This window comes from Fundulus heteroclitus, chromosome 9 (genome assembly GCF_011125445.2).
Source record: "Fundulus heteroclitus isolate FHET01 chromosome 9, MU-UCD_Fhet_4.1, whole genome shotgun sequence".
In the NCBI taxonomy this organism is placed as follows: Eukaryota; Metazoa; Chordata; class Actinopteri; order Cyprinodontiformes; family Fundulidae; genus Fundulus; species Fundulus heteroclitus.
Window position 1 is genome coordinate 25,440,891 of NC_046369.1, and position 12,981 is coordinate 25,453,871.

The 12,981-nt window shown below is 42.6% G+C and overlaps 1 protein-coding gene across 1 annotated transcript in view; it reads left to right on the plus strand.

Annotated features, from left to right (window-relative positions):
* Positions 1 to 12,981, plus strand: part of notch2 (notch receptor 2) — a 55,096-nt gene that overhangs the window by 18,598 nt on the left and 23,517 nt on the right. Inside the window, exons 3-6 of the mRNA XM_012864808.3 lie at positions 10,116 to 10,390; positions 11,633 to 11,840; positions 11,961 to 12,094; positions 12,514 to 12,636. Coding sequence (XP_012720262.3) covers positions 10,116 to 10,390; positions 11,633 to 11,840; positions 11,961 to 12,094; positions 12,514 to 12,636 — 740 coding nt within the window. The remainder of the gene's footprint in view (positions 1 to 10,115; positions 10,391 to 11,632; positions 11,841 to 11,960; positions 12,095 to 12,513; positions 12,637 to 12,981) is intronic.

Genomic DNA, 12,981 nt, shown 5'->3' on the forward strand with positions numbered 1-12,981 from the left:
GACTTTACTAGACAAACGGTAGTATAAGGAGCATGGAACACACCAGGCAGTTTGGAGCAAGTTTAAAGCAGAGTTAGGTTAAGTTATATCACAACTTCCCAAATTTTAAAAATCACAGAGCACCGTTCAATCCATCGCATCAAGATGGAAAAGTATTGGAAAACTGCATGCCTACCAAGAAAGTGGCCCCTGGCAGGCCAGGTAAGAAGCAATTTAATCAGAGAACAACCAAAGAAATCCATCGCTAACTTTGGAGGAAAAGTATAGATTCACAGAACAGTTAGGAAAAACTATTAGTTGTGCACACGCCCCAAATCGGGTCTTTTTCAAAGAATTGCCTCAAGCCTTGTATAGGACACAATAAAACTTTGTGGAAGAAGGTGCAAACCATCATAGTTGGAGAAAAATGCTTGAAAACTGAGTATCATATATATCGATATATATATATATATATATATATATATAGATATAGATATATATATAGATAGATAGATAGATAGATAGATAATATGCATCCTATGTGGCGTGTGTTTTTTTTTAAAGATAGCTTGGAGCACTGTCTGCATTAGTTAAATACCTAAATCCTCTGTTCTTTGTGATGTAAGAGTATGACATATGAAGGTACCTGCCAGCCAGAGTGGAGGGAGGTTTTGTCGATGGGCAGAAGAAGAAGCTTCTGATCACAGTTCAGCATGGCTTCACTGACCTACAGAAATCCAATGCATTGTTGAAATCCTGCAAAACTCATATCTTAGTCATGTGAAGTCTCACCTTTTGTTTAAGCTTTTGTTTAAGGAAATGTTTGAGTTAAACCCTCTGTGCTTCCATCGTAAAGTTATCAGGTCAAAGTTAACGTCTGTGGGAGAAGTCAATTGACTGCTTTTGCAGGGCAGGGTGCAGTAGCAGTCTAACCGGTGAAACTACAAACCATTAGCTTAGGTGTGGGAAGTTCTAGCTCAGTCCCTGTATGGATTAGCAAATGGCAGCTTGAATGGTAGGTATTTGTAGCTTACATCACAGTAAACCGGGTATGTGCCAACACAACTAAAGCCACGGTCACTGAGGATTCATGTTTAACTTAAGCATGAGACTGCACACCATGTTTTCCAGCCGCACAGAACAACACCTTTTTGTCTTGTGCTGGCTTCGGTGCAAACTGATTACCTCTTCCTTCCTCTCTCATTTTGTAAAGCCCTTCTTTTTTTTTTTTTTTTTTTTGCAACGTTTTCTGCAGGATCTTTGAAGAGATTTACTGTGTTGTGTGGGTCTGCTGCCTGTTTGATCTGACAGGTAGAATTAACCTGCGGGGCAGGCAGAGGAAGAGAAAGGGCCAAAACAAAAGAGGATGTCTCTTTTTAGGTAATTTGAGACGGAATACCTCAGAGCACAACTCCTTACTAATGATGAGAGACTGTCGGGAAGGGGGGGGATGGGAGACCAGGGAGTAGTGGAGAGAGGAGTGTAATTTCCCCTTCTTGCTTTGCCTCCTTCATCAAACTGTCATTCAGCCATCTCTTTCCCAGTCCACCCCACGGCTGCAGGGATTTAGATTCCTCAAGACAAGTCACCTGGTGTGGTAATCTTGGCGTGACTATTTCCTAATTCTAGATGGGGTTAGATCATAAATCTTTAGTCTGTCTTTTAACAATCGCTACTTGATCTGCAGTTTTTATCTTGGGGCTTTATGGGCTTTGCACTGAACTTTCTCCTTCCGCCTTTTTTCTATTAGTCTCCATGTAAAATCACAGTCATTTAGAGTTAAAGTGGCTCTCAGGCTCACACACGCTTTTTAGACATTCACACAAAGTCTTAGAAATGGGTTCAGGATATTATTCAATCAAAGGTCCCCATACCCATCCACAGCACTGATCTGCCAAACTACACTCACAGATTTATCTTCTTTCCACAGCCAAGTCAACAGCAGTGTAGTTGTGATTTAGACAGGAACCACAGTGATAAGTGTTTTATCGTGTGTGGGTTTAAACTCTTCACTGCTGCCGTATCTGGAAGTCTGTGGCATCCTGAGCTGAGAGCAGGCTCACGTGCTGCCACATTAATGCCTAGCTCTCAGTGCATAAATTCAATATTTGGATGAGTTTTAGCTCCGTATGACTCGGGGTGTGTGTGACACTTCATTAGTACAAAACAGCTTTGCACCACCCTTATGTGGCTGTATCATTTAGCCTCATCTCCTTTTTCTTGCACAGTTCCATGGTCTGAAAGCCATAAAGAAATTTGGATTCCTCAGAAAGGGGAAGACTTTCAAAGCAGTGGGGAATGTAGCAACCAGACCGTAAACCCACACGCAGTGGGTTGACAAGTGACCCTCTGTCGCACATGAATGTGACACTCTGAGGTTAATCATACCTCTGTTTTGTCATAAGGTCACACAATGTCAACCCATACATTGTGATCACGAGTCCTTATTTGGCTACACTGTAGAAATCTAACCAATTGTTTCAACTAAAAAAAAAAAAATCTAGTTAATGGGCTACTTTATATTTTGTTGATTTTATTTAGTTATTTGTGTAAAGTGCTTTGGGTAATAATGATAGTTTGAATCCACAGATCTATTTTAGCACCAGGATATTTGAAGTAAAGTGTATGAACCTAAACACCAACGCTTCTTTTTAACCCATAATGTTTTTATCAGACGTTATTTTTCGCAAGAAAGTAAAACCCTATCTCTGTACCCCAGAATTTTAATTTTAATAGTGATCCAACACCAGCTAATATTGACTAATTAGCTGGATTGGATATTGGATGAATGACCGATCCAGTCATTTCTTTTTTTTTTATTAATATCATACAGAGCAATGCAGTTACAGCGATCTCACCTATTCCTAAACGCTAATGCACACATTCATACCCTGATATGCAGGTAGGTGTGCGTGGCTTATATACCTAACCTGAGAGCATATTGAGATCGGACATGGGGATGCTGTCAATGGGCGAGAGGCGGGGTACAATTCTACCAGAAATGCAAAATGTAGTTAAAGAACAAAAGGTCTTATCATCAGACAGGGGAGATAGCAAGAATAGATATAGGTTATATGGTAATAACACACATTTTATACACCCACTCACCTGACTGCCCCCTAAAATACATGTATTACAGTTTTGCTTTGCCATTGACTTGTAATATGACATTCATTTACAACAAAGTACTTAATAGCTTATTTCATATGTCCTGAAAAAAAAATCGACAGAACCCCATCTTTCAGTGCACTGAAGTTAAAAATTGAGAGATAAAATTGACATGTTTTGTTCTTTGCTCAAAGATCAGCAGCCGGACCTTCAGCCAGAGATTGACTCCAAAGCAAACTCTTTTTTTTCTGTCCAGTTTCTAAGCTGGGAAGGCTTAGAAACTGGACAGAAGTGGTGGCCTATTGGTGAAAGCATTGCCCTTCTGTCCTGGAGGTTCTGAGCAAGACCATTAACCCCTGATTGCTCCCCAGGCGCCGCACAGTGGCAGCACACTGCTCCCCAGGGGACGGGTTAAATGCAGCGAACTAATTTCATTGGATTATACGCAGCAATGACAATAAAGATGATGATGATGATGGATATTAAGCTATGATATGGCATCTTAATCTGTGTTAGTTTCAACACTACATGTAGCGCTTTTTTTTTTTATTGTATTTCTAATTTAGCCAGTGGTGTTCTATGCATAGTGTAGAGCTAGATGTGGAGTTTTTATATGCCGACCGGCCTATTGTCGGAAACTTGTCTTTAAACAACCCCAGGAACAGGATAATGACAGGGCAACGTTGAGAAACGGGCACTAGGAACATTCGCAGGCTGAATGGGACTCGTGCTGTGTACCACGGCAGCTTCGATGAGTCTTTTTGGAAGCATTTCTAAACATGGCCTGTGATTTTACCACTTGATGCTAGTGTGGACTCCACCCAGCGCGACACTCCTGTTTTTTGGTTAGCACTGATGGTTTTAGTCCGCCTGCCTGATTTCCTTCTCTTTCTGCTATGCCTCATGCTCTCTTTACTTTTCTTGGCTTTTTACAGTAGTTCCACCTCTTATTACTCTTTACGCTTTATCTTTTCTCGTTTGATTTGTGATCTATGTAGCTTGACACAAAACCATGACGGCACCCAACCCTCCAAACTAATCATGACTTTTTTTTATACTCCTTCTGCTATTTTGTTTGAAAAGTTTATACTGTGGCAGTAATTCACCCCCCAATTCTGAAAGAAGAGACTCGCAATTGGAATTGAGTGTGTGCGTAAAAATGCATTTTATGTGTCCATGGTACTCATTCATTTAGCAGACACTGTTCATTGCATTCAATAGATTTGAATCCAACAGCAAATCACACAGATTTATGCCCATTTATGTATCAAAGCCCCCGACCGTAAACTATATCTTAATTTTATTAAAGTGCATGAAAGAACACGATGTTGGTGGAGGCTTTTATAAACCCAAAAAAATGATTGAAGTTCTTAGTTGTGACGCATTTCATGAATTAGGAAGAAAATCAGATTTCTCAGTGCTTGACCTGCTGATCAGTAATCAGAGCCGTTCAAGGGAAGACTCACCAATACTGATTGGTCCATCTGTATTTTGAAGAGACCTCAGAAACTGTTTTAAATACGGCACATAAATACAAATCTTTTAATCTGTTTATGGATAAAAAGGTTAAAAAATATATTTGACAACACGATCTGTTAATCACTAATCCGGGCTGCTTGAGGGAAAACAGACTCTGATCAACGGCTGATTGATCACTAATGCATCACAAAAGCTAGCTGATGTAGTATTTTTCTAGATCAAATTAAACGATCTTTATGCACCTTTGCACAAAAGAAGCAGTGAAATAGGCCACCTCTGCTTCAGCCAAGTGAGGGAATGATCCAGAGATGGAAACTTGAGCTGGTTTATACTCTGTCTTGTTGCTCTTCACGATGGCCGCAGGGTTCCAACAAGTTATTAACCATAGCTGAGAAAGGAATAGTAGAAAGCGAGGGTGGGGGTGGCGGATGGAGGTGGGAAGATTTGGCAGCAGTAGAAACACTGAGAGACAAAAGAAAATCGGAGGAACGGGGAACAAGGAGCTTAGGAGACATTAGATGAGTTAGTTCAGTGGTTACTGAAAACCCCCCACAGCTAGCCAGGACAGACAGAGGTCAGCTCGAGGTAGAGGAAGGGAACGAAGAAAATGAAGGCGCACAGAGAAAGAGCGAAGAAGGGGTGTGCATGAGATGGGGGCGCTAATGTGAACCAGCTGTAGTAACCTGACACCTCAAGACTGGGTTGGAAAGGAGAGGTGGAGGAGTGAGAAAGAGGGGCTGCAGGAAACGTCAGTGAACGAGGGACGGAGAAAAGAAGAGGGGGGGGGGGGGAAGTCCTCAAGAAGTAAAGCAAAGAAAAGAAAACCGAGGCAGAAAAGTTTCTCTGCTGGGCCGGTTTCTAAAAGCAAAGGTGTTGGAGTGCTGTCCAGTGATTTGCATGCAACATTTGACTTTGTTGCAGTTTTAGAAAGTCGCCAGAAGAAGCACATTGGGACCCACATTGTTTTTAAGCGGCGCGTGTGACAGGTTATTTGGTTAGAGCGTCCTCGGTGAGACGCCACTCCCTGACAATAATGTGAATCATGCACGGCCTTGTCTGTTTGCTCCGGGCTCCAGCGATACAGCCAGCGGCAAATAATGAGCTCTCTATCTGGCAGCGAAACCTGAAGGACAGGGTATCGCCTCCTGACGCCGCTGCCTTTAGCTCTGTCAACACTGGTTAGATAGCAGCGATTGAATTTTAATAGAGCCTCCCATGCATCTCTCCTGTCAGCACTTTTAAATTTTCACAAAAAATCCCTGACAAGCGACTAATTCTCGACAGGTGGAGCTGAGTTCAAAGAGACCCCCAGAACAGATGTTATAGCAATCGAGGAGACAACACATAAAAGATCCCCAGCAAACCCACTGATTTAAAACATCTTTTATTTCCCACGTCTCATGAGGTGGTATCGCCTCACTTTTGAAGATTCGGTTCGCGTTTCCCTGTTGGCTTTTTTTTTTTTTTTGTAAAATGTTCCTAGTAAAAGGTAAAGCTTGCATTAACCAGGACACGGTTCTCTGTGTGACAGCCCGCTAATGTAATATATGTTGCAGGGCAGAAGGCTGTGTCATTACTCTAGTACACGGGGTGAAGAGGTGCCCCACCAACCCCCCCCCAACAAAAACGAGCGAGCCTTTTTCCCAGAGAAGGCCGTCTTGTTGTGATATCACGACCAAAGCTGTGTTTGTGTTTACAGTGGGGAGTCAGGCTGGGGAGGAAAGTCTCTCTGCGTATTTATGTGTGGTGTTGTGGAGGAGTTGAGCAGCAGACTGGCTGATTCAGGGACGGGGAACCGTGACTGTGACCACGTCTAATCTGAAGTTTGTCCCTTTTAAAAAAAAAAAAAATCTTATTTGCCTGTGTACTGACTTAACCACGCTATTTACCTAAGTGGTACTTTCAAGGAAACCTTTTAGAATATCAAATCATATTCCCATAAAAACACAGCGCATGTTTTTTTTTTTTTTTACATTATCATTTCTAAGTCCCCAAAAGTGCAAACAAAGAAGCTTGTGTCCTGTCTGGCATTTTCCTTTGGCCCTTATACAGTCTTTAAATTAGCACGCCATATGACAGCCTGTGGGTTTTTCAATCACATTTAGACGTATGGATCAGTTTTAACGACACTGGGGAATTAAAATATAGCTCCTTTTAAAGAGGAACAAAGGAGCAACATTCCTAGCGAGGATAACATTTTGCCACAAACACATTTTTTCCCATGTAAAATGGCTAAAATCACACACAGGCCTATCACACCAGTTGGACCTGATTAGAACATTATTACTCTGCGTTTTGAAGGAGGTTTGCCCTGGTTAGACCTCCGACCTGCTCCTGACTGATGAACAGTGAATGAGATTAAAAGAGCTGTCTGAGGCCTTCACACGGAAGATTGTAGCAGCTAATGCCAACATACCCAGGACTGAACGTCCATGAAAGTTCGGCAACTACATCAGACGCTCGCTGCAGTTGATATGAAAGATACTACACGACCAGACTGACGTCTGCCAGAGGGAATGGAGACATAAGGGGATAACGTTGTTTGTGCAGACACGTCTAAATTAATTATCTAGACACCAAAACAGAAAACCTGTTTGACATGCAGCATTCCAGGAGGAGCGTCTCCTAGCCGCCATAAAGATGGAACCAGAATGGACACGGTTTGTTGACGCTCCGCTGCTGCAGGTCCCGGCCAGCTCACCCTCATAGAATCCGGCGTGGTTTCTGACGCATATCAGAGGCTTCCAGAGGGAAATGCGAGTCCGTCTGTGAGCCTTCAGCCGGCCCCTACAACATGACCTAAATTACACCAGTAAATCCACCGAGGACCAGCTGAAAACTTAGAAACTGAAAGTCCTGGGCCACGTCAAAGCCAGATGTTGAGCTCGTTGAGATGCTGTGGGGTGGCTTGGAAATGGGCTGTGCATGCAAGAAACCCATCAAACATCCCTTAAATTATTCCTTCATTGAACTCAGACACAGGCTAACAAAAACATGGACCGGTGTGGCTTTTTGTGGCTAATCCAGTTTTTTTTTTGGTGTTTTTTAAAGTATTATAACACATTAAAGAGAACCAACCTGCTGCAGGTGCCTTGATAAAGGTAGTAGCTTTGAAACAAGCAGAAAATGAAGGAACTACAAAATGATCCCCATTAAGGCATCATACATGTCCTTAACCTCTAACCCTACTTGTTCATTAAACAAAAAAACGTTAAATGACGTACATGCTGTCAGGTGATGCTCTTTTAGACTGAAAACAGGACAAAACATTCAGCTTTACTTGTGTTAAACTTGTGCAGACAACTGTCCACAGCCAGTCAATTAAAAATAGTCAGATTACGATCTCTGGCTGGTTGGTGCCTTTCTGTAGCCTCGTGAGACCATCCTGATCTCGCGAGCTTTCAAGGTTTCACTCGCAGATCAGTCTGGCTACTCTCCGTTAAAGAAAATTTGGAGCAGTTCACCAAACGAACGTCCAATCAGCGTTGGCTTTGAGGCGGGTTGAGGTGTGACGCAACGAGGAGCACGACAGTTCAGTCTAAAGAACATGGCGGCTTCAGCCGATGAAACTAGCGTTCGCGTGGCTATCGAGCAAGTTTTATCAGAATTACAGAGTATTTCTTTGCTGAAAGAAGAGCAAAACACTGCTCTGGAGGCTTTTCTCAGAGGAAAACATGTTTTTGCTCTTCTCCCGACTGGTTTCGGCAAGAGCTTGTTGTTGTGTTTTTATCGTCGCTGTTAGTATGTCATATGCTTCGTTGATCTGATTGGTTTATTTGGCCCGTCTATCACCAACATAGGCCAATCAGCTAACCAGTATTTTCGCACCTTCCCAAAATTACTTCAACGGAAGGTTTCCAGATGGATATGCGGAAAATAAGCGTGTGCTTATGATCTCTTTTTAGGTCTCTTTATATGTCAGTCTCGGCACATCTGTAAACAGGCTCCATTATAGCGGGACTTCACTGTCAGATGTTTGCTATTGAGAAGATTTTCTTTTCTGGCGACTCACACATGGTACCAGGCAGACGTTTCTGGTCCCTGATCGATCTGTGAGCCTTTGGTTTGACGTGATTCATAACCTCCCCTCCTTTCCCATGCGCTGACAACCTAATAGCTTCAAGCTGGTTTGGGGTGGAGCAGCAATTTTAACTATAAGCTGTGTGTAAGTGTGGGGCTGAATTTCAGACAACTCTTCACTACCTCATTAAATGTTACAACACTGTTTTCTGGACAATTATTTAAAACTAGTAGTTAATATGGCCATATATGTACAGTATATGTGTGTGTTTGTGTTAGTCCCTACGTCATGTATCTCTGCCCCCTTATTGTGTTACCTCACCTCCTCAAGGGAGGAAAGTTTAGAGGCGTCTGTAAGAGGCCGCGGGTCGCCCACGGTCCCCAGGCAGCGTGTCTGCCATGTGCCGCTGAGGACACAAAGATGACGAGTCTGTGCAGCGTACACAGGAAACTACCTGACTACAGACGTTTCTGTCACTAGCGGTATCCTAGCTGTGACCAGAAAACTGCCTCGTATGGAGAAGTGATGAGTGAGAGTGGGAGTGACTGAGCAAAAACAGAGGAATAGAAAGTCACAAAGGGAACATTGTCCCAGATAAGATCCCTGGTGGACACATTGTGCAATGTTATAAAAGTCTCCGAGCTGCCAAGCATGCAGATGAATCATTTTACCAGAAAGAGAGGGAAACTGAAGAAGGGGATGATGAATAAGACTTTACAGACTCTTGATTAGGAAAAGACCACTATGATAACCTTTTTTGGTGAATAACTTGCTATAAGGTGTAGAAATGTTGGGAATTATCCTGGGTCCCTATCACTACGCAGCTTTCTTCTTGATAATGTTTTTAGTTTCTGCCTGGCATAGCCAACAACTTCCATATGCCCTTACGCCACATCCTTCTGCTTTTCAACTTCTTCTTGTCGCCAGTGACCGAGGTTTAACCCTTAGCAGCGCGCTCTGTTTTCTCTGAGGAGGATTCATGGGGCAACAACTCAGGGTTTGCAACACTTCCTGTAGCAATTTTAGGGTTAGGGTATCTATTCCTGTCAGCTTCGTCGGTCACAGAGGTGTGGATAAAGGTTATGCAGCAAAGCGCAAGCTACTCAAACAAAATGGAGAAACGGACTTTCGATAAACAAAAATCTATTAACCCTCAAATGTTCGAACTGGCTCAAACACCACTTTCTCTTTAGGAACAACCACACATTTAGCTAATTCTGTGGTTCCCCGCATACTGCTCTTCGGGCCGCTTTATAGCGGCAGACAGTAATTAGACACAAGTATTTACTGGTGCCCTTTGATGTGTGTTTTAGAGCAAGGATTTGTTTTGCAGACAACACATGCAGCACTTGGTAGCAGTCGTCTGATGTGGTGTACGACATCCACCTCACTGAAACTCCCTCTTGTTGCGTCTGTTTGCATCTCTTTAAAGCACACAATTGTCCACTTCTTCTTGAATTCGGGTGTTTTTTTTTTGTTGTATTGTTTGTTTGATTCCCTACCTCCGTGTTTCTCTGTGTGTAAACAGGTGTGCTCCGGGCTTTCTGGGCGAGTACTGTCAGTACAAGGACCCTTGTCAACCAGGGTACTGCCTGAATGGGGGCAACTGTTCAGTGTCCATGTCAGCTGGCGTACCTGTTCCCGGTAGCGCCTCCTGCACCTGCCCTCTGGGCTTCACCGGACAGCACTGCCAAACTCCCCAGAACTCCACGTGTTATCCAAACAACCCATGTGCCAACAAGGGGGTCTGCACGCTGCTGTCCCTCGTCAAGTACAAGTGTGAGTGCACCAGAGGGTGGACAGGTGAGATGATGTTTTAATCACTTCCCACATCTGCAGTTAAATAGTATTTTTCTGAGCTAATGGTTTCAACATTGCTGACAGTGGAGTTGCTCCTACTAAGCATAACTTCCCTAAAATAGTTTCAGCTGTTTTATGTGGCGATGTTTCAACATCTTAGAAAAAGTGGGGAGCTTACCAAGTGAAAAACAAGGGCCATTTTAGCAAAGATTCAGCTCAGGAAATTCCATCAAAAGGTTTTGAAACAGCTCTGATTGCCTAATGTGTTGCGTTTTCCCCTTAAATGTCACAGTTTTGAGTCATTGCTAGGGCCTAACATCTGACTGAAAACACGAAGCTTGTTTGCTTTCTTCTGCATTGGGCCCTCTTAAAGCACACGCCTCCGCTATTACCCACTTTCACCAACCTTTTACTTAAATAAAAGGTTACCCAAATCTTGTGAGGACATCTAAGACATACTAATGGGTGCAGATTTGTCATGGAGCTGTATGAGATTCTCACAGTATGACAAGTTTTGGTAAAAGTACCACAGCAAATATGAAACTTGCTTTTATTAAAAACAAAAAAAAGACCCCCCCCTCCCCCACTGCTGCTGTAGTAAGATAACATACAGATTATTACAGCTAAAATATTTAATATAATACCATGGCAATAAACATGTATTGATTGTGTCAATTTGTCCTACATAGATTTAAGCAACAATGCAGAATAAATACCCACTAAATTGATATGTCGTTTTAAATAAAAATGCATTTTGTCCAGAATATTAGACATTTCTTTAGAGAAGTTCAAGTCTTACCTCTTAATTAGTGGCCCATCTGCTTTAGCACACATGATGCTCATAGCTGTACGACTGTGGTTAACAATCATTACCGTAATAGGAGAGATGAGTAATGCTCCTTCAGGATGCACACCATGATTATTTTTGGGTTTTTCTATTTATTTATTTTTTGCCTGGAAATATTTTCAAACAGCCAAATCTGCCTTTCTCGTAATGAAAGGAAAAAAGTGTTGTAGCCTTATTTAGGTCTGCTGTCCAGCAGGGAGCAGCTATTCTGGTCTATAGAGCTGGGGAAAAGAAACCGTCTATCCAGCACTTTCCCAGCTAAAACATATGAACCGTATGATTGAAATGACAAACCCAAAATCCATATTGATCGATTTGTATTGTTTTACTTAAGGTATTCTGTAGGGGGTGTAATATTAATGCTCCAACGTTAAGCACTTTGTCCCCACATGTCCCAGGTCCACGCTGTGAGCATGAGGACAGCTGTCTCTCCAGCCCCTGTGCCAACGGAGGACGGTGCAACTCTTCGCCTGGTGGCAGCTACACCTGTTCCTGCCCTCCCGGCTACAAAGGTCCCCGCTGCCTTAATGACACAAACGAATGCGCCGACACACCCTCTCCCTGCCAGAATGAAGGCGAGTGTGTCAACACCCCTGGCTCTTACAAGTGAGTTCACAGTGGTCAGATCTGAAAAAATGCTGCTGCTTCCAGATGCTTTTCTTGAAGAAATGGTGGATATTTTCCAAATGCCTTTGTTAAATGAAACGGACTCCGCCTTTGCTGCAGGTGCATCTGTAAACCAGGGTTCACAGGCCTCCACTGTGAGAGTTCATACATCCCCTGCTCACCTTCACCATGTCTAAACGGAGGAACCTGCCAGCAGAGCAGCGAAACAACCTACTCCTGCCACTGCCTTCCAGGTAGAGCGATTACGTTTGGATCACAACAAATTCAAAAGATTAACCTGCCACCACACCCTAGTGAGACGTATGCATTTGGAGGAGAAATTAAAACCAAATAAAAAATGGTAACACTGGCTGTTTTTTTATGAATAAATAACAGTAGCAGTTGAGGTTTCTAATTGTTACACTACGCTGTTTGAAGTGCAAACACTTTGAACGTCCTGACTGTGTTGTATTAGAAACATAGCAGCCTGTTACAGTTAGCTAGTGGAAACAGTAAACGCTTACATTTACTGTTTATACTGCACCAGGACATGTGGTCATACCTCACACTAAGATAAACGTACACAACCATTGTTCGTCTTTCATAACATACACATATTTGAAACTGTGAGCACTATATTTTAATAGATACCTCTGTTTTTCGCTGACGCCAGGTTTTAATGGAACCAACTGTGAGAACAACATTGATGACTGTCCCGGGCATCAGTGTGCCAACGGAGGGACGTGTATAGACGGAGTCAATACCTATAACTGCCAGTGTCCTCCGGAGTGGACCGGTAAGACATTTATCTTTTGGGTGATTGTAGTTTGGTTAAATTACACTCGTTGCTTTAACTAATGCTAGATATTTGTAGTATTTTCAAATAAAGACAGACAAATCAAGAGATAATCTGCATAAAAATGGGTTTGCTGTTGGTAAAAATCTGTACATTTGTTTTCTTGTGCCTGCCGTGAGTTTTAAACCAGCAATCATCAAAAATATGACATGGATATCTATTTCCTACTGCAGTTAGGCTCTGTAGAAAATAGTAATATACAATTTCACTCTTTCTCTAAAGGAGCTTCCCTCCAGAAGTGGATCATTTGATTTGTTCTTTCACCAGAAACTCGGACTGCACTAA